The sequence below is a fragment of the Acipenser ruthenus genome, chromosome 25 (genome assembly GCF_902713425.1).
Source record: "Acipenser ruthenus chromosome 25, fAciRut3.2 maternal haplotype, whole genome shotgun sequence".
Classification (NCBI taxonomy): domain Eukaryota; kingdom Metazoa; phylum Chordata; class Actinopteri; order Acipenseriformes; family Acipenseridae; genus Acipenser; species Acipenser ruthenus.
This window is the reverse complement of record NC_081213.1, coordinates 15095832-15118349: the sequence shown is the minus strand read 5'-3', so window position 1 is coordinate 15118349 and position 22518 is coordinate 15095832. Positions and strand designations below refer to the sequence as shown.

General features: G+C 39.0%; 1 protein-coding gene across 12 annotated transcripts in view; it reads left to right on the top strand.

Moving 5' to 3' along the window:
- Positions 1-22518, top strand: part of LOC117411749 (inositol 1,4,5-trisphosphate receptor type 1) — a 168943-nt gene that overhangs the window by 112935 nt on the left and 33490 nt on the right. For 7 of the 12 annotated variants that reach the window (XM_058999394.1, XM_058999390.1, XM_058999386.1 and 4 more), the window contains 9 exons: positions 4944-5127; positions 5967-6220; positions 7285-7485; positions 8712-8822; positions 9202-9297; positions 12243-12395; positions 13140-13247; positions 14833-15064; positions 19124-19246. In XM_058999394.1, the coding sequence (XP_058855377.1) occupies positions 4944-5127; positions 5967-6220; positions 7285-7485; positions 8712-8822; positions 9202-9297; positions 12243-12395; positions 13140-13247; positions 14833-15064; positions 19124-19246 (1462 nt within the window). The remainder of the gene's footprint in view (positions 1-4943; positions 5128-5966; positions 6221-7284; positions 7486-8711; positions 8823-9201; positions 9298-12242; positions 12396-13139; positions 13248-14832; positions 15065-19123; positions 19247-22518) is intronic. The other 5 variants (XM_058999396.1, XM_058999397.1, XM_058999391.1 and 2 more) reach the window with 1 other exon arrangement.

Below are 22518 nucleotides of genomic sequence, written 5' to 3'. Positions count from 1 at the left end.
GTTTCTAGCTTTTTATAGGTCTGTTGGTGTCAAGTGCAACTCAACTATCGGTAGGGCACATCGGCAAAGGTTAGCACCTGATTTGCTGCTGCAGATCTATAAAGAGTCTCTCACAACAAGCAGCAGCTCCGATTCCACAGACTCGGTTAACCAGTCATTGTCTACATCACCTCAAAGCAACCATGACGTGGAATAATCTGTTTCTCACATTGAATTACATTTCAGTGGAAGGGTACCAGACAAAGGAACACACATTTAAAACCTGGATTTAATTTATTTTTATTTAGTTATATATAGCTTAACAACACAGAAGAAATGATTTGCCCTCTCTATGAATGGGACACAACTCCCATTGCAGTCATCAACTAGACAGAAGGGGCATCGATGGGCACTATCTCTTCTTTTTCATTTCGCTAACCATCGGCACTGCATTAAAATGGGATTCAAATCCCATTAAATAAATAACTTTCTAAAACATTACAATGTACGACTAACAGAGAACCAGAGCTTTACAGATTATAAAGATAAGAGGATGTAATGACACTGAAAGAGTAGGAAAATTCTTTATAAATTCATATACTTACTGGCTCATTTTATATGACAAAGTCTTCAACCTTCAAAGAAACATTTGAGAGGGAGATGTTCGGTTCAGTTTTTTTTAGGCAGGATTAGTTTACTATCATTATGTAATGCTATTTTGACCAGGTAAGCTTTTAGCTAAATTAAATCTGGATCCTGTAAACATGAAAATGGAACTCTGAATTCAGGACAATACTCTGATTTTAATAATAATAATAATAATAATAATAATATTTTTTGTTATATAAAATCAATTCATCTGAAACAAAGCACCTGTTTTTCCCACTGTGGGTAAATTGTCAATGTAATACCGGTACATTTACTATTGAATGGGACAATTTGCCTGCGATTTTGCCCAAAGGGGATTATTTAGGCCAAAGTGTGTTTCGTCAGATGCAAAGGAATGTATTTCCATATAGCTAGCAAGAAGATAAACTTATTGCAAACACGCTAGCTGGTCACTACATTTTAGTCTGGCTCACTTGTAAACATTAAAAACAGATTGAAAATGATTGCCTTACCACTCAAGTTTCTGTGCCCCCTACAATGTAGAAAATTGCCTGCCGGTAAATGGTGATTTTTATATATTGTTAAACATGTGAAAAGAAATAAATTATTAATGTAAGTTTCATTTTTATTTAAACGAGGCAAGAATGAAGGGCCGAAAAGCTTGGGCCTCAAGTGCTGAAAGAGCCCTACTTTCATGCCTAACCACCTGTTGTGGACTGTACATCACAGTAGAAAGAAATGGCTGACGTCAAGTCCTTCCCTCCTTCAGTTGACCCAGTTGAGTGGGTGCTTGATGTGAATCAGAGACCTGGGAGGTGCTGAGTCTGTCTCATCGCCACCTCATTGTTTATGAACACAACACTTGAAACAGCACCTTGACTAGCGGTTTGCCCTTTTGTCTGCGCTGACTCACGGATGTTCTGGAGAAAAAGGTGTGCAGTGTTTTTGGAAGCCAAAAGCCTTGCTAGCTTGAAAGTAATTTAAATGTCCGGATTTAACCTTTTAAGAAAGGTCTAGGAAAGATCCCTTCTGTAATGCTGACTGGTCGTATCGAAAAGATAACTCCAAAACTGCAGACCAGTAAACTAAATAAAATGGGCATATACATGCATTTTAGTATATTGGGTTATTTTTCTTGAGAAAACCTTGAGGCTATTTAAACAATTTATCCTAGGCTAGTCTTTCTGTAAAGTTATTTTTGAAGATAAACTCTTGCTTCAGACCGCTTTTGTCCTGAATGGTCCCCATTCAAAAAAGAGGACACTTATACTTGTATGCTGATTTGTTTGTCTATCTGTCACACTATTGAGTGAACACGATAACTACCTTAATTTTGCACCAATCCTTACCAAACTTTTGTCTTGCACACCTAGCCTCCGGTAGATGTTTCGGATTGTATTTAGCTATAATCCAGTAGACTTAATTTTTTTTTCTTTATATGAATGTTTTTATCCTGCACTCATTCGCTTTCGTAGTTTAAGCAGTCTAAAAGCAGGACATCATCGCCTTATGCAGGTATCTGCCTAATAAGTGTGCCCAAAACATACTGGAGAGCAGTCAGGTTATTCAAGTTACGTTTGGGTGTACAGTAAAATTTGCTGTTTTTATTTTGCAGGCAATGCACATTAGCAAAAGGCTAAAAGTGAAAGGCTGGGTGAAGCTAGTTGGGCATGATTTGTTTCCAACATATAGAACTGAAACAACATGCATTCAAGCTCATATATGTCACTATCGTCAACATTAGCCTTTTGTTCTTGAAAATGCTGAACATGATTGCAGCGTTATCATAAGTCAAGCTTCTTTCCGAATGCTATTGTTATGATCATTTTTAAAAACAATGTAAAAATGGTATTAATGGTTCTACAGTGAAAGTGACTTATTCATGGTGTTTTGAATGAATTGTCTGCTTTGTCTCAAATCTTTTTACCCTTCATAGGAAGTGATTTTTTTAAATGTATTTTTTGCTGGATTAGCCTGTCGTGATTTAAGAGATGATTATGGGGATCCCTGTGTGCTCCTCCTGGTTTTCTTGAGCTGTAGTTGAGCTCAAAGGTGTTAACTGGTGCTGAAGCCACATGTGCATGTATTTACTGAGTAAACTTGTGTTCCAAAAGAGTACACAAAGCTACATGAAAGAATGTTGCAGACAACCAGTGAGTTTATTTGGGTGTAAAACTGAATGTTTTTGTGTTGGACTTTTAATTATTAAATTCAGAAACCGATATCCTTACTAGATATTTGGGCCCTGGGTCATTTCTTTTTTCACATAATATTATTCTGCTTAATCCCTAAACTGGCTACAGCTCAGTGTGGCTTGCAACCTGTCCATGTTGAGGTCAGATTCGCATCACATTGATGGCTGCTTGTAAGAAACTGTGTGCAGTTCAGTCTTATTGGAATCCCAGCTTGCATCCCTGCAACAGAGTGCTGTATGTGTAAGGGACATGTGTAGTGGATGAATGAGTATGAAGGCAATGTATGAGGTTTTTGTAACAGTAAAAACTGCGTGAATGCTCCCAACACCCCAAGCAAATGTCTTGGACTGTAAAACTGGTTGTGCAAACCAGCCAGACTAACCTTTTGTTACCAGCAGGGTTCACAATCTGTAACAGCAGTGTGTCACGCACAGATACAGCACTGCCCTGTAACACATGACATTGAGACTGCAATTGTAATCCATAGTTGCTCTGAATAGGAACATAAATTCTGCTCGGGCAGGTTTGACGCCTTGACACCCCCCCCCCCCCCCCCCCCCGTCTTCTATTTTAAACTTGCTTATGAGGTGATTTATTGATGGCTTCAAGTATGACCTGTCTCTTTATGATTTTTTGTTTTAATATAACCTGGGTATGTGCTTGTGTAGTTCTATGTGAAATGTGCTTGAAAGCAGCTCTACTGGTTAAGACACAACCACGTGGTGTGCTGTGTCGAGACAGCACAGGTTTGCATCCTGGCTATGCAGAGTCGCCATTGTCCTGTTTTTAAATTTGATCTATTTTTTTTTATTATAACTAGCTAAATTATTAATCTTACCTGTTGTGCACTTTTCATTTGTTATGTAATAAAATATTGAAAGAAAATATAACACATGTATTTATATAAAAAAAAAAACTCAAGTCAGTTATGAAAGTGTGAAATTTGTTTCTATTCACTTTTATTTTCTGTTCTTAACCAACCAGCTACTTTCTCTAATACCTGACATGCTTTGTAGCCAGTTGCATGCTTTGTCCCAAAGGTAAAGTAAAATGGCTTGGTGAGATTGTGACTCTGTCAAAGTAAAGAAGTCAAATTCAGAGCTTTCTTTTAATCTTGTTCGGTAACACAGATGTGCGTTGGCAATTGCAATCCATTTACATATACTGTAACTAATATTTTGAAACAATAAATAGTTTTAAAATATAGTGCACGAACAGCAAACTGTTACAAAACGGTATGTTCACAAATAGAGTATCACTTGTAGTATTATTATTATCATTATTTAATAAAGCTTGTCCTGTTTTGCATCAGTACTGTAATATCAGGGTTTGTGGGGTTGCTTTTGTATTCAGTGGTGGTTTCCAATTCCGTTTTCAGGCGCTTCATGTGCTCGTTTGCTGGAGAAGCAGCTCTAACCCGGAAAGGCTCAGTTTATGTAACCTGGTTTTGAAACGGTCCTCAATACCAGCTGATCGCACTCTGCAGTATAGGCAGCTGGCTGTAGAGCTGGATTTTGGTTTTCCACGAGTATAATACAGGCAGCTTGTTCGTTCCCTCTACAAACAAACCTGCAGCAGATAAAAATGGCTTTATACATGAATACAAATGCAAATGACAAAGTTGCCATAAAAGGTTGAAGACAAATGGCAATATTCTACTTTTAGCAATTCTTTGTTATAGAAGATGCACGCAACACATACACACAATTCACTGCAAAACATCTCTTATTCTGTGTATGAAGACTGCATTGCAATAAAATTGTTCACTTGGGTACCATTAACAGTATGCAAACGTATTGTATTTAAGACCCTTTAGCTGAAGCTGAGTGTTGACAGGGTGTATCAAGGCTGTCTGTCCAACGGTCTGTTGCACTTCATTTTTAATTATACAGATATCTAGAGAACAGCTTTACTGATAATAAATATGGTGGCTGTCTGTCTATACAGGCATCTAGAGAACATATCAAAACTACCAATTTGAAGTATAGTCTTAACATGAAAATGAGTCTCCGTCTATAGTAGGTGTCTGCAGTCTGTCTGTCAAGCTTGCATTTTTCCATGCGAGATACAGGTCATGCTGATCTTCTTTTTCATGTTAACTCATGTTGTGTGGTGCTTGTCATCCCACCCCCCACTGATCTGATCTGTCTTCATCAACAGCGTTCTTTCTACTGCCGTCTCACGGAGGATAAGAAGTCTGAGAAGTTCTTTAAAGTGTTTTACGACCGCATGAAGTTAGCCCAGCAGGAGATTAAAGCTACTGTCACAGTGAACACCAGTGACCTGGGCAATAAGAAGAAAGATGACGACTCCTCGGACAGGGACGTTCCAGTGCGAAAAAAAGGTAAGGGGCTTGAGTGTGGAGACCCTGATCATCAGCCTCTAATACACAGGTATTGTATTGCAAGAAAAAAAAACAAATGGAAACTTGTTCCGAAGTGGCTGATCACTAGATGACTTCCTTTTGTAAGGACACTTTGATCTAGCCAATGTTACATATGTCTGACTGGCAACTACTGTAGAACGGAAGAGCAGCTTCTGTACTCTGGTCATGCACTAAAAGCACGACCGTGTGGTGTGCAGGGTGAGTTAGTCAGGGGAGTGCAGGGTCGCGTCCTGGTTGTGACGAGTCAGGTGATCGGGGTGCAACGCCCCTAATGACGTACTTGGAAGCCGCACGCGCAGGACCGACCTGAGGGCAGAGCTCTAGTCCTCTTGGGGTCTGCGCTACAGGAGACCCCACTGGCCAGTGAGCTCAAGCGGACACCTGCAGGCCTTTGTCCTCCAAAGGTTGGGAGCCCCCTGACATCTGCTCTCGAGTTCCTGGGTGTAGAGGCAGTTGGCTTGGTCGTGAGATTGGATGATGATCATTGACCTTCAGTTCTCCTGAGCTGGTGTGGGGAATTGCTGTGGCGAGGGAACGTAATCTGACTTTCTAAATTGGGAAGTTGCTTGTTTTAATGTTTCCGGGATTTAGAATAGAATTTCAGTATTTCAAGAACTAGAAGATTTTTCAAAAGATGTACTGTAAGAAAGTATACTGCTTTTTTAATCTTTTTACATGGTGTAAAGAACTGCAATAAATATATTGCGCACAGGACTATGTTGCTAATATAAACTTGATGTATCATAGTTTCAACTACTGTAAAGTGTGTGTTTTTTGTTTTTTTTCTTTTGCTTAAGCCAAAGAGTCCATGGAAAAGATCACTGAAGAAGTGCGAGAGCAGTTGTTGGAAGCGTCTTCAGTGACAAAGAAAGCCTTCAGCACTTACCGCCGGGAGGCCGACCATGAGGAACACTTTGCATCCGGAGAAGGGCAGCCCAGCTCTGGAGACAAGAATAAAGATGAGTGGGAGATGAGTGCAGTCATCGCCATCATGCAGCCCATCCTGAGGTTCCTGCAGCTGCTGTGCGAGAACCATAACCGAGACCTGCAGGTTCGTCGGGCTGGATGGGACATGCTTTTAAACAAGGCGGTCTGTCACTTGTAGCATCAAGCTTTTATTTTTACATGTGATGTCTTCCCATCTCTGATCAAAGGTTGCCATAGATCAGAAAGTCCCGTTGCTTAGCCAGTCAACACATGAGCTGTGGACAAGCAGTGAATGATTTTATGTAAAGTTTTTATATAGTTCAATTTGTGTGAGGTGTGTTTTTTGTTATGGTTGCCAGGTACAGGTTGATTTGAACCAAGCCACAGATGGATTTGTTTAGTGTGGGAGATACCTATCGGTAGTTATCCCAGGATTACCAGTGATGTGATTCAGGTGGATTCCCTGGTACTGGAACATAATAATGCAGCTGTGACTTATCTGAGTTGATAAATCACACATCTGCCACCTGACTGTTAGTGTGTCAGCTGATATATCGGAAGCAACGCTGTGTGCAAATATTTATATTTAAGTTCACATCCACAGTGGTAACTGACTTCCATATGCAGTACTTACTTATTTACATCTAATGTACTGCTTTCCAGTACTATTTCATTTAGTCTGTACTAGAAAACCAGAGTAACAGTTTCTGCTTACTAACAATTTTGTTTCGGGAACAAAGTGTTTTTAGATCAACTGACGTGGAAAGTGTGAGTAAGCACAAGCTATGGTTTACATTTTGCATTCATACTCTAGCAAACCCAATGAGGTCAGCAACAACCTAATGATTCTCATCCAAATAGTCTTACTCCTAGAAACCTTTTTATTGCCTTATGAAACACAATCGTGATTTGAAATGGCAGAGTGCAGCACGTTCTACATAATTGGTCCTTTTAAAATGTGTTGACCAGTTACATTATAAACACCCTGGATTATTGGACTATGACTATACTTGCTCAGTATTGTTGCTTTTTTAGTATTTTAGAAAGATATATTTATGTGTTCAGAATTTCAGATTACAGGAAAACCTATTGCACAGATCTTGTTGCAAACATTTGCCATTCTGTCTGATCCGGGAACTACAGCCCTATGGTATAAGCACTATTACATGTGAATTTTTTAAATTTTAGATTTTTTTGCGATGCCAAAACAACAAAGCCAACTACAACCTGGTGTGCGAGACCCTGCAGTTCCTGGACTGTATCTGCGGCAGCACTACCGGGGGCCTGGGTCTGCTGGGGCTGTACATCAACGAGAAGAATGTGGCTCTCATAAATCAGACTCTGGAGAGCCTGACTGAGTACTGCCAGGGCCCCTGTCATGAGAACCAGGTACCGAGTGCACGGCTAGAGGGAACGCATGGAGAACGGGCCTCATTTACAGGAATTCAACTCTTACTGCAATTGTATTAGGATTTAGTCTGAACACTGTGGTTAAAGGAATCGGCAGACCGCAATGACTGGTACGCTGGTCAGGGCTGCTGGTTTGCTCATCTTCAGCTGTTCATGGTGATTCAGGAGACTTTGGTACTTTTGAGAAGCTGGTGAAGAGGGGAAAAATAGGTCAATTGAAATCTCTTTATAGTAAAGGTCTGAAGTGAACTATTTTGTGTAGGTTTTGTCTGGGGTTTTGTATACCTGCTGGGTGCCCAAGAGGAAGTGAATAGGTATTTGATCCAATTCTCTTAGCCTGCCACCAGCCCAAAAAATTGATTCACTGGAAAAGCCATATGAGCTGCAAACAGCAGGCAGACCAGTATTTTTTTTATCCTTGCCCCACCCCAAAAGCAAGAGAAATGCTTTTAAATAAATCGGTAGTTAGCACTCCTTTAGCACGCTCTGTTCTTGCATCCACAAAGTAGAAGCAGCTCTCTTTCAAACTCACCTGACCAGATTAACAGAGGGATCATTCAAAACTACAGTTTGGCTAGTTTTAAAAACTAAATGTCTTTTGAGTTACAGGTAAAGGGATTGCTTTTATGGGGAAATGGAAACAGGGAGGGTTAAACCTTTGCACACTACACTTAAACAGTACTACACTTTTTATTTATTTTTATTTTTTTCCCTCCCTCTGGACACTTATCACTCTTCCTTAAATGCATTCTTAACACTCTTCCTTAACACTCTTCCTTTACTTGCTCTTATCTGCCCCTTTATTTTACTGCATTTAATCCTGTACTTTAGAGTACTGTAATCTGTCTAGTGTTATTTAATCTGTAGTATTTTGTATTTAATAATATCCTTATGTAACTATCACTGACACTGTTATCTGCTCTGTTATTGAATCGTATTTTGTCATACTTGTACTTGCTAGAACCAAAGTCATTGTACTTGTCTCGCTCTTAATTGTATCATTACTTGTACTGTGATTCTTGAAATGTATTTTTGTTTACGACTGCAAGTCGCCCTGGATAAGGGCGTCTGTTAATATATTAATAATAATAATAATAATAATTTCTTTGATCTGTCAACCACCCTTGTCTACTTCAGTAGAACAGCTTTGTTTCCCCATTCTGTTGTATGTGATCGTGAATGTAACAGAGTTGTTTGTTCTTCAGAACTGCATTGCTACTCATGAGTCGAATGGGATTGACATCATTATTGCCCTGATTCTCAATGATATCAATCCTCTGGGGAAGAAGAGAATGGATCTGGTACTGGAGCTGAAGGTTAGTGTTTCGGCTGCATGATTTGCACATCACACAAGACTAAAGCTAAACCCAGCAGGGCATTTTCATATGGCTTAATAAAAGTAGGATGGTTTTTAATTTATTAACTCTTTCAACAATACAAAACCCCTCCACCAAAGTCTTTAGTAGCTTTTAAATCCTAGTATTACTGTTAATATGTTCAGTGTTAACATGGACATTTTATAAATTCAGATGCCCAGTTCCCTATGAAATTTGGCTTCAACAGGCACTTGCATACATTCAATGGATACATTTGTTACATTTGTAAAACAATTACACTGGGATTGTAAAAATGTTTATGTGAAATCTCTATCTGTGTCGGCTGTTTACTCGGTAACTCTTCTCTGTCCTGGCCCAGAACAATGCCTCCAAACTGCTGCTGGCGATCATGGAAAGCCGACACGACAGTGAGAACGCAGAGAGAATACTTTACAACATGAGACCCAAAGAGTTGGTAAGACCATTTTGATGAGTGTGCCTTTGTAGAACTGTGTGGTGTGGTGTGGTGTGTGTGTGTGGTTTTTTTATTTTTTTTTTGTGGTCATTGGGTTTTTACTGCTTGTAAATTTAATTCTCTTGAGATTGGCAGAGGAATAACGTGAGCTTTCCCTCACAGCTTGGCGTGCATCTTAGCTACCCTGCCTGCCATTTTAGTCCCGAGCTGCTGTCGGAGACTGCCAGCTGTGCACAATTGTGCATGGTGGTTTTGTGATGTGGAGTAATGCCTAAAGGGAGTTAGTTAACGTGTGCATTTCCATTTTTTTTTCTCAAATAAAATACTGCATAGTCCGTTTTAGCATTATCTGGAATAGTTTGGCGCCTCTGCAGTTAAATACCTTTATACCATCAAGTCGATAATCGATCTCCAATCTCATTGTGGTCATCAAAGCTGTGGGTAAAGCTATGACCACCATGTGAAATGACAATCTGGAATAAATGCTGCAATATTTATGTAGGAGTGAAGAAACTACAGTTATGATCTGCTTTGCTGGTGGTTTGAGTAATCTGTATTTTAGTGCTGGGACAAGTCGTTTTTTTTTTTTGTTTTTTTTTTTTTAATATATATACATACGATCGAAGGCAAAAAAAAAGCATGGCCGTGTCCACCAGAAATTACAGTTGATAGAAATGAGAAATCCACATCACAACATGTTTTTACCTTGCACCTTGCTAGATTTTCCGCAACAGTTTCTAAATTAGCAAAGGGAAAAATATCTGTTTGTGTGGGATTTCTATCCATTTACTTCTGGCTGTCAAACTTTAGCATTAGGTTATGCACGCAACACTAGCTGCCAAATGGTGATCTCGGTGTAATGTACATGTGAAGTTGCCAGTGCTGTTCAGATGCAGTGTTGCATATAATGGCTTAGATGTTTGCAAATTAACAAATATTCAAATACTCGTCTTCAACAGATATCTGAACATGAAAATACCATGTTCATCTCGGCACTACTGTATTTCAATGTCAACTTAATTTATTTTACATTTTAGTTAAATAAGAGAAATTGTACCAAAATAAAATGCATGAGACTGGCTGAAATAAATTGACTACTAGTGTGTTTGAATACCTACAATCTCACACACATACCAGTAGTTCAATGGTTTTTCATCTGAAGCTGTGATATTTTAGTGGTTTTACAAATAAACCTCACTAAAATGAACCAATTACAGAATATCCTCCTCTCGGAGAAGCAAAATGATGGCAGTCTTTCTGGCCAGTTCCACACTGGGAAACAGCTTTCTCACAGGAATGTATCGTTTCTAAACCTGGTTTCTAGCCTTTTCTCAGACACCAAACCCTTTTTATAGATTCCCAATTTGCCTACACAGCACTGTATTGGCAGAAAGTCAGTCTTTTTGTTAATGACATGCTGTATTCGTGCCGGGCTGATCTACTTCACACAATGTGCTGGCTTACACAAAGTGACACAGTTGCATGTTCTTTCCTACCACACTGTTATGCAATTACACCTCTTCCATGATAGTGACCTGAAATCGATTCTGCCCTATATAGTCTAGTGTATTAATGTTTCATGCTGAAGTATTTTTTGAAATTCTCATCTGATTTAGTGACTGATCAATGAAGTAATTGACTTCATGGTACAAGTGTTAGGGGTGCAGCAGTCAAAAAGGCTCTCCTTCCTTTTTATTTAGTTATTTTTTGTTCCCTATCCAGCTGCCACATGCAAGGGGGGGGGGGAATCAAAGGAAGGGTCCCTTTTTGAGGGCTGCACCAATACACATGCTTGTTGGTTCACTTGTATGCTGTGAATTTGCTTTATTAGACACAAATGAGATGAAAATTCAAGTTTTAAATACTTGAAACTAACATGAATATATTGGTCTTCAGGTATTGATTGCATAACCTATACTAATAACACATCTTTTAAGCCATTCCAGTTTTTACTTCATTGGACATACCTGAGCTTGTTAGCCTGATGTAGTCTGTTTGTTTTTGTTTTATTTTCCGCTCATTTGACTTCATGTTTACAAATCGGATTTGACCTGCCATTGTTTAGTTGGTCAGTTTGGCAAGTTTCCCCAAGAGAATGTACTAAGTTCAGAGCAACCCTCCCCAAATGAACCCAATGTGGATAAACCCTAACCCTACATAAATTACTGACAGGCTTTGTGAATAGGGGAAGCACACAAGCTTCTCAATGGTATCCAAATGTGGTTCATAGTCAGCAACTGGCATGAAATAGCCAGTGGTAGGCTCAGTGGTAGGCTTTTTTTCTGGAAAAGGCTGATGTGTTGTCTGTTTCTCCTGGAATGAGTCAGTGTGGTGGAATCCACCCTCTACAAGTTTTTGTTTCTTCTGATTTAAGCAGTCTTGCTCGAGTTGGTTTCACTGCACTCTTCCTGCTCCAAGGTCGGTTTCTTTTGAATTTACCCCTGTCTGGAACTTTGCTGTTTTTACTTTGTCTCAAGTTTCAGACGGATCACGATGTTGTCCAATATACAAAATACATGCAAACTGATCCAAAATTTTCCCTCAGACATTCCCATAGACATTCTTAACAATATATTTATGAAGTTGTGCCAGGTCAGACGTTTTAGAATGGTGCCGAGGTAGACTCTCTTTCCTGTTGTAATCTTTATCTATAAATCACGAAACCTACTATTTCATAGGTACTGTACTTTTACAGGAGCAGCAGGAAATTAAAGTAGACCTTGTTCAGATTTCACAAGAGCTTTGTCTCTCCAATTTGAGCCTTTTTTACTGTACCTTCCTTCAGTACAATGCTGTTATTATAAGTTAGTTTATTTAGCGGACGCTTTTATACAAAGCGACTTAGACTGGGTCAGCTAGCTAGATAATAGATAGTTTGACTCCAGGTGCTCGTTTTTGTAATGTATGTTGGTCACGCTGGGTAACTGTTTTTTTTGGATTTGCAGGTGGAGGTGATAAAGAAGGCTTACCTCCAAGGAGAGGTAGAGTTTGAGGACAGTGATGACGATGATGATGATGGTAAAGAGGATGAAGATGGAGAGGATCACGCTGCATCTCCCAGGAACGTGGGGCACAATATTTATATACTGGCTCATCAGGTAACGTGCTGCAGCAGAACGTTACCCTGGCAGGGCATGAAACACTTCCGCTTGTGTCAGTGTAGTTTACTCTTAACAGAGCTTTTATTTTCCCCCGTTCTTGTTTTAATAAATTCTCAGTTACATTAAAAATATTTGGCATTTAAGTATTTTGTCTCACAAGGTACAATCCTTTTTTCTGAGAATTAAGCAGTAAGCAGTGGTTTTACGTAACGTGATTTGGACAATCTTCCCTTTCAGTGTTTTATTAGATTTATAATATTTTTATTTAAGTTTAACATTAAAGATTGGCACTCAGAATTTAATGTGTGTGTTTGTTTTGTTTTTTTAGGGTTAGTGTCTGGTTGATTTTATCAAGCATCTCTTTTGAAGGGAGGATTTGTTTTTGTAAATCCTCCGCAATTATTACTAGGAATAAAAAAAAAAAACTTCTGATGCTGACTTTATATCCAGAATCTAATGCTGCCTTTCACTTTTGACATAAGGTGGCTGCCATATTATGGTCATGTGACTTCGGTTTCCAGGTGATAAAGACCAAACACTGGGGTCTATTTTGGTTATGTATTGTATATAGTACACTTTAAAGTAGGTCAATGCATAAGCCCTGGAGGAACACCCCAGCAGGATAAATATAGTTAGAGAAGTGGTGTTAAGATCTGGTGCACGGTTGCGTTCTGTGATTCTCTTCCTAACATTCCATGACAGCTGTTCAGTTTCACTGCCTTTTTTGTTTTTGAACCACAGCTGGCGCGGCACAATAAGGAGCTCCAGCACATGCTGAAGCCTGGAGGTCAGAACGGAGAAGGAGATGAAGCTCTAGAATTCTACGCCAAACACACTGCCCAGATAGAGGTGAGTACAGTGGAGCCCAGATAGAGGTGAGTACAGTGGAGCCCAGGTAGAGGGGAGTACAGTGGAGCCCAGGTAGAGGGGAGTACAGTGGAGCCCAGGTAGAGGGGAGTACAGTGGAGCCAGTGCTGCTGCTTGACAGCATTCAGGAAACACATCTGGCAAAATATAATGGTAACTGACACTTTGCCCTGTGACTTAAGGTGGCTGACTTATTGTGTGACTTTCGCATTAGACCTAACACTGAGATCTGTATACTGTAAGTTTTGATGTGGTTTAGGGATGTCATGGTATAAAATTGACGGTATGGTGACCGTCAAATATACCACAGTTATTGTCATACCGTGGTGTAATGTCATTTTTTTGTAATCCGAGATCTTAAGAGACCATTGCCTCTGACCAGATAGATTTGCCATATTGAGGTCATGTGACTAAGTTTCAGGGGTATAGAAAACTTTTAAATTGGTGTCTTAATTGGTGCAATCCTGTATTCTATGATTCAGTCAACTCCACATGTCCTGCACATGGTTGTAAACATGATTTATTCAATTGATCATGTAGGTGATTCAAAGAACTGTCCTTCTGAAAAGTTTAAACATGCAGTGCATAAGTCTCTGTTGCCTTAATTGTAGTATTTAGGCAACCTTTTCATCAATTTAATACACCACAGTTTATTTACAGTTGCTACACAGCTGTTTTTGTATTTCCCTCCAGTCAAATTCAGTTACCAGTGTTGTATAGTAAAAACAGTTTCACGTCCGTTTTTACTTCTGGCCATATGCAGACCATTAAACTCCTACAAAATACAGCCAGCAAATATATTTTATTGGTAGTTCTGTTACATTTGTAATGATTGCTGTCACTTTAACTGTACAAAAGAAAAACATGTATGTTAATGGCCATGCATTACATAGCAAAAGAAAATGTCTTTTGCCATGACTGGTATACTGTTATTTCTTAACTGGTGTTTTAATTAAATGGCACGTCTGCATTCAGTATGTACAGTGCTAAATTCATCTTATCAGTAACAATCCAAATAATGCTTATTGGTATCAATGATCTTCACACTTTTTTAAATACCATTTGAGACAGGAAATAAAACTGCATTAAAAGAAAGGTATACGTACAAGTTGAAACGCAACTAATATAAAGGCTTTTTCACTGTGGATAATTTTGTGTTTATGAGGCACAATATTTAATGCGGTACCATTCTTGGTCTTGATGGTAAAATCAAGTTTCCCACAAGTCATGGTAGTAAATGGATAACGTTTTGGGTACCATGACACAATTTGTTAATTTAAAATGCATTTATTTGACACTATCTTTTCTTGCTTAACATACATACAGAGCAGGTATAATTTGTTTTTGTTTTTGTTTTTTTTTGGGGGGGGGGCTACCTGTGTAATAAAATCCCTACTTATAGTTCTGCATTCCTAGAAAATGATCCTAGATCATTGTAATGTTGTTCATATATTTAACGAGGAGGTAATTTGGGGATATATTTCACAGCTTTATGGGATTTTAAGTAGGATAAAAGGGGCAATAGACATCCCGCTCCCACTTTTCAATTTGAACTTTCTGTCTACAGATTGTGCGCCATGATCGCACCATGGAGCAGATTGTGTTCCCGGTGCCCAATATCTGCGAGTTCCTCACCAAAGAGTCAAAGCTGCGTGTGTACTACAGCACGGAGCGAGATGAGCAGGGTAGCAAGATCAATGACTTCTTTTTGAGGTCTGAGGACCTCTTCAACGAGATGAACTGGCAGAAGAAGCTGCGAGGTACACAAGAGGCTGTTGGTAACACAAACACGGTTCCCTGTGCGTTTTACAAGTAACTCTCTAATAATATAGGTCTGTGTGCTTGCCGCTTTCCGCTAACCATTCCCCCTGGTTCCCCTTGTGTACGTTTGTGTTCTCCCTGCATATTTAACCTCTCAAAAGTGGGTCCTGCTCATATGTAATCTTGAACGGTGTCTTCGTTTTTGTATAAGTTGTCGTGCTCGCCGCTTATTTCTGCTTGTGTTGGGTGGTTATTCACAGGTTGTGAGTCTTCCTGCAATTTGAAGTGAGCAACACAAACCACCCAACCTGGTTTTAGACATAAGTGGCGAAGACCTTTTTTTAAAGTCCATTAAGTGAGTCACAAGTCATTCAAGTTCTCATTTAATCAATAGCCAAGTACTGTTAATTATTTTAAACTGTTGTTTCATGACTCCATTGTTGATGAAGGATGAAGCAGTTGGGTTTTGAGATCTTGTTATTGTTTGGTTTCAATCTAAAGGCCTAGGAGACTGTGTCAAGCAATGTTTTCTGGGTTACAATTTCAAACAACAAAAAAACATTTTGAGCATTTGTCCTACTACTTTCAGCAGTTTGACAGTTGGAACTTTTAGACTTTTTTGTGTTTTTTTAAATGCAATCTCCAGAAGTCCACACTCAACTCAGCTGCCCACACCATAACATATGCCAAGTAAAGCTGCTAATGCAGCAACCATACTAATTGGACTATAATCAAGCAAGGTCAATTCTCATATGGCCTCCAAAGAACACCAGTTTGTAAGAAATGATACAAGTGGCTCAAGTATTGGATATTCCATTCTGATCCAATACTTGACCAAGCCTGTGCATCTTCTGAATCATTGTACTTAAGTCCTGCTTCGGTGCTGTTTTTTACAGGAGACATTTTTTGTTTATTTTGTGGCGTGCTGCTTTAATTGCAATGCATGTTTTGAGCCTGTACAGGCATATTTTAATGCAAGTATATTGCTGTGTATCTCTTGGAAACATTACAGGATTGTTACCTGAAACCTTAGTTAAAATACACTGGAAATACAAATGATGCAAGTTATTGTAATTCAAAAAGCATGCCTTGTCACCGATCAGCACTGATTATTAATCACTGATTATTGACACTGATCAGCCAACTGCACGTTTTCTTTCAGTGAGACTAATAATAAAGAATAATAATACTTTAAGGCCAATGGCCAACACCAGCCCTGATAGTATTAAATATTTTCTAAAACACATCTCACAATGTAGACATTGATCAATACTTCTGGTTGAAATGTTTGTCTATATAATTATAGTACTTTTGGCATTAGAACCATCAGGATTGGGTTTAACTGGTGAAATGTAGCGCAGAGGGTAGCTGTAGAATTTAGTATTGGCTTCACCCTTTCATCATCACGTATATCGACTGTCTTGCCTTGTAGCTAATCATGCTTACTGCTTATTCTGGACTGCTGTCTTAATGTGAATTGCTAACTTATTTTCCTTTCCAGATTTCCATGTTCTACCCAAACCATTAGAAACTCCATGTATACATGTACAGTACCAGGGTATCGCTGATCATCCTGATGCATCAATGCTTACATTTCTAACAGGTGGCGGTAGGGTATCCAGATTCATTGACTTGGTTCAAAATGGATTGAAAGACTTCTAATCGACACGCTTGTCACTGAAGTTTCTTTTCTGTATTTCTAAAAATAGATAAGCAGGCAGATGTCTGCAACTTTGATAGAGGACTCATCATTGAGTGTTTGTGTTGCAGAGGCATGTAAATGTATTAGTTGGACATTATCCAAGATTTTGAAAGCACGAAATGGCAAGTTACACAAGTTGTTGCAATAGGAAAAAACTGGTGGCTGTAATCATGGAACTGATTACTCCATACCTCGGAACAAGAAATCTGCAATCTGTTTGATCACAAAGCGTCTCTTCTGGTGATCAATAGCAAACGTTTGTGTGGGCAGACAAAGTTCTGTAGCTGTTATGTCCAAATATATTTTTATTAAACAACTTTTTTTATTGTGTTTTTTTTTTTAGTGTAAAATGGAAGTCTGATCAAGGCTTTATAGTTAATTTGAATGAAATAGAATGTGAGCCCCCCCGCTGTGTGTTTTGTTTTATCCTGGTCTTGAACCCTTTTAGTTCATAAAACCTGAAAATAAGAACCCATATTACAAGGGAATCTTAGATCAGCATGCCAAATCCACTGCCATCCTATTTTTTATTAGACTGATCCTCAACAAGAATGGGTTAACACCCCCAGTATGTGTAGCAACACTTCACAGCATAGAATAAGGTATAAGTAACCAATTCAAGTAGACCACTATTCTTCAGTGTCGACTTGTGCCTTTTGGAATTCTGATTTGAGGGTATTGAAGTTCTACATAAGCCTCACGTAGAGTTTGTATTGGTAGGATTTTTTCTATAGAATGCAGTATTTCATTATTGTGAACCAGCTGAGAGGATGTGGTTTTTCTGAATGGACTCATTTTAGTCAGTTTTGTTATTGCTGGGGGATTTTACTATAGCACTCTGCGGTCTCATGCTTGGACACGTGATTGAGTTATCTATATGAATCAATACAAGAAGTGCACTTGCATTCGCTCTGCTGTAACGTCATGCACATACACTGTGTGTGTGTGTGTTTGTTCAGAAAATCCCCTCTCGCATTTCCCCTTTTTTCTTTTAAAAACCAGTGTCTGCTTTCATAATAGCATCCGCCAAACAAACCGTTTTCAGTGTGTTGGCTGTGAAAGAATGCAGACGCCTATTTATAAATAGGTGCTTGAAGTGACAGACACATGAACCCTTTCCCCTTTTACAAAAAACACTTCTGCATACAAAAAAGTCCCTAATAGCAAAGCTGCTTCATCTTGTAAAAGTGCTTGTCTTGATTCCTGGGTCATCTCTTAGGTTATCAAGTTTACGATTGTAGTTGCTTGTGCATAATTTTAAAGTACTGTAGATCTTAAAGTATGTGGTGCTAACATGAATTCCAGTAAATTTTCTAATGTATTGCCATTTTGTAGATCTCAGTTCTCCTGAGAAACACATATGAAACGTACACAGTATGATAAGTGATTAATTGGTGTTTATTTAAAGATGTTAATACAGGAAACTAATCAAGTGGTCTTCTGCTACTGTGCTACACTACCGATTCAACTCGGAGGTTGCATGAAGGAATCAAGTCAACATTGGAAACTGGAAAATCAGCAATTGGTACTGCGTGAAACTTCTGGTAGTTTTTTTTTTTTTTTTAGTTAAGAAAATAAATTCCATTCAGAATTGTGCGAGATCTATGAAGTGAAGACAATACATATTGGATAATATGTGGAATTATGTTCACTCTGTGTACTTAGTTCCTACCACACCCTCTCACTATGTTCTTAATCTGATCATGGCCACTTTTCTTTCATATTGGAAGCAGGTCTGTATTTGCAGTGTGTTCTGATGAGTAAGTTCTGGTACCAAAGTGGGAACAACTCTCCCTCAGTGTTTTGTTGGTGGAATGTTTATCACACTGTACATATTTAATAGTCTGTCTTTGTACATGTAAAGCGCCTGAAACAAAAGGAGTAATACAGCAAATCGTTTTACTATGTATTCAGCTATTGGAACCACAACGCATACCCTAGATCTGCCCTCTGTGCAAACAAGATCAAACTACAAAAATGCTATTTCTTACCATGATCACCGCTCCCCCTTTTCAATTCCGTTCGATATTTTGGTTTTTTACTTCAGAGTGGGATGTGCAGTTCTCAGACACTAGATGAAAAGCTCCTGCTGCTTTGTACCGAATGTTAATAAATATAATAAGGGTAAGTGGCTGAAAGATTTGGCTTGTTTGTGGTGCAGGTTAAAGACTGCAGGACCCAGTAGAGCTTCCACCAAATGCAGGCTCTACACAACACAGTGCAACACAGACCTATGAAAAGGCAAACTCCAAAACTATCATGGGTCTCTCTCTCTCTCTCTCTCTCTCTCTCTCTCTCTCTCTCTCTCATATACTGTTTCTCCTCACTGTTACTGTATAATACATCCTCATGTTTGTGGCCTGGTGCTTTTATTGCTTATTTTTGTGCTCCACAGCTCAGCCGGTGTTATATTGGTGCTCCAGAAACATGTCCTTTTGGAGCAGCATCTCCTTCAACCTCGCGGTCCTCATGAACCTCCTGGTGGCCTTCTTCTACCCCCTGGAGGGCATTCGAGGAGGTAATGGCACTACAGTGTGTCTTTTAGGGTACACTGCCAGCATAGGGTTTGGTAGGTACTGTACATGGATGATCGGCTAAAGTATTACCCTCCTGCTGTGGATGAAAAGAGGATATAGTGAATGCGGTTTTAAGTACATACAGTTGTATATGATAGTATTGTCTACAAGGTGCTAGACATTTCAATATGATAATGATGAACCTAATTCTAGAAAATGCTGGATTGTAGGTGAACATTCTTGAGTATAAAAGGGTTGGGCATAGGATGATTGTCATTACCAATAAGTCAATATGGGGAAAAAGTAAAGAGCTATCTGAAGACCTTAAGGCAGAAACGTATTTATTGTCATGAAGCTGGAGAAGGATACAAGATGATTTCCAAGCATTTGAGTATTCCAATTTCAACCATTGTTTCTATTAAGACGTACAAGACTCATGGTACTGTCAGCACTCCCTCTGTCTGGAAGAAAGAAGGTTCTTTCACCAAGAACAAGTAGAATTGTGAAGGTTAATAACAATCCCAGATTGACTGCCAAAGATATTCAAAGTGAATTGGCTGCAAGTGGGACTGGGGTTTCCATTTCAACCATAGGTCAAGTATTGTATGTTGAAGGTCTCAATGGTCGCAAGCCAAAGAAAGTCACTCTTAGGAAAACGTCACAAGGACAATCTCTTTAAAGTTTGCAAAACAGCATTTGAATGATGGATAGGAGTTCTGGTCAAAGGTTTTGTGGAGGGATGAAGCAAAAATCGAGCTATTTGGAGCAAGTCTGGTGAGGCATACAAAGCAAAGAACACCATACCTACTGTGAAGAATTGAGGTGGTAATATCATTCTATGGGGCTGTTTTTCCTCTAATGGCACAGGAAAGTTAGTTCCAATACATGTAAAAATGGATTCCATAGCACACCAAAAGATATTGGCCAATCATCTGAAACCCCGACTGGACGTTCCAGCACAACGATCCAAAGCACACTTCAAAATCTACTCCAGAATGGTTAAAGATGAATAAAATCAAGGTTCTGGAATGGCCTAGTAAAAGTCCTGCTCTAAATCCGATTTTAGAATCTTTGGTGAGTTGAAGGCTGTGCACAAGAGGAGTCCTCAGAATTTGAATGAACAATTTTGCATTGAAGAATGGTCAAATCACAAGAATCATGCCGAAAGCTGACAAATGTCCTAATCATTTAAGAGGTTATTATTGTTAAAGGTACCTCAACTAGCGATTTCATTTTCCTTGTCTGGGGTATGAATACTTTTGAATTGGAGTTCTGTAAAATAATTGTAGGCATCTATTCTTGTAACCTTCTTCCCCCCCCCCCCCACAAAAGCAGAACTTTTGCTTCAGAGGATTTTTTCCTATAATTTGTTTGAGAAATTTTATAAATTTCCATTGAGGCATGTAAACTTTTGACTACAACTGAATGTCACTCTTTACAGTTTTCCATATATCTAGCAAACCGCTTATCCAGTTGTCAAACTTGATACTTAACGTTAGTTAGCATAAGTTGAGAGTGTCAGATTCTGGGGATAAATGTGAGTCTGTCTGTAAATACTCCACCTGTCTCTCACACTTGCTTTTTGACATCATTCCCGGAGAACCGCTTTTCAAATGGTGATGAACATTTCATTGCTAATTCTTTTATGCTATACTATTCTGTACATGCTGTTGATAAATACCATGGCAATCAAAAACATAATGATAGCTCTGATTTAGAATGTATAGCCGTGGCTGCGATTGCATGCTACCGACACACATGTCTTATCTTCCAATTAAATCTGTGACTTCTCCATTTCAGAATGCATTTTCCCCACCCCAGGCACCCGTATAAAACCCAAAGCTGCTCTTGTAGGTTCTACTTTTTAGAACACTAACAGCAAGATATCTTTTGATTTGTCGTACAGTGTGAGGAATTAGTTTAGCAGTTACCAGTTTTTGCTGCTGCCTCCGGGGCTGTGGAACCATTCAAAAGCTGCTTCATCATCACCTGTCCGCATAACATCACACTCAAGTAACAAAGACCCGACAGGAAGTCATTAGGAGTTGTGTACTTAGGTTTTTTTGTGTGCAGCCTGACGCTAGTCTTGGTTTCTACCAGATTTTTTTAGTAGAAACATTAACGTTGTAAAGACGATCTCGGTTCTTTTTTAAATGTGTCTTGCTACATTTTTTTTTGACGAGACAATATGCTGTAGGTATTGAAACCCTTTATTGCAGGTCTATTCACCCTTTTAAACACCCAAGGGGATGAGGGTTCCATTGATAATGCTGTAAATAGAGGAGATAACACAAATTTAAACTGCTATATAGTGCACACCTGATTTTTCAAATTGTCACTGTAATAGTCCTAGTATTTTGTCTAGTTGTCAGTATTGGAAAGTAGTTGTGAAATCAGAACAAGACTGTAGTATTTTGTAACAGCAGGATCTAGGGCAGGGAACCAGGCTGGCAGGTTATACAGGGAGATTCATAAGCAACACACCAGTCAGGAAGTGGGGGTGGGGTTTGAATCCTGTTACTGATATTAGCTAGGGCCCCCACAGGGAGCACTGCATTGACATTCCCATGCGTTATGGAGGTAAATGTGCGTGCATGAAACGTACTGCAGAGCGGGCAGTTATTTGTTATGTTTGGGTCTGCAGTAAACCTTATTGTTTTATTGTACAGTCAGTACACACAACATACCACTTCTCAAAGTGGAAAGCCAGGGGATGCTAGTTAGGGGCCATTTGATTTGTCATTTTGAACATGTCAAACCAAACGCATTACGTTTGCATCTGAGACGCATTAGCTTTTCATTAACTTGTTAATGTTTTATTTTCATGAAGAAACACAGGTTTATGCACCACTTTTTTATGGGAAATTCTCATTTGTGGTGTAATTAATATCACCCAGGTAATACAATAGTTTCAAGGAAGACAAAAATAATAGAATGCATCTAAATTGAAAGTGTTACATTGATAGAATCAGTGTTCTGTAAAGTACAGTATCTAGTATGGCTTCTGTTTTAGTATTACTAGAATGTACATTACACATTTTTATTTAACTGACCCACATGTCTGTCTGACACACAGTCCACAGGGAACACTGCCATGCAGCTGTCTCGTCACCAGACTTGTATCATACTCCTGGGCTTCTGTAGGTGTGTCCTTTGCATTTGACCGATTCCCGTATTGCGTGCTTATCATATGATTGAGGACTCTACTAAGTGCCTGCACTTCTTTTTTTTTTTAAATGTATTCTTTTTTATTTATTTATTTATTTATTTTACA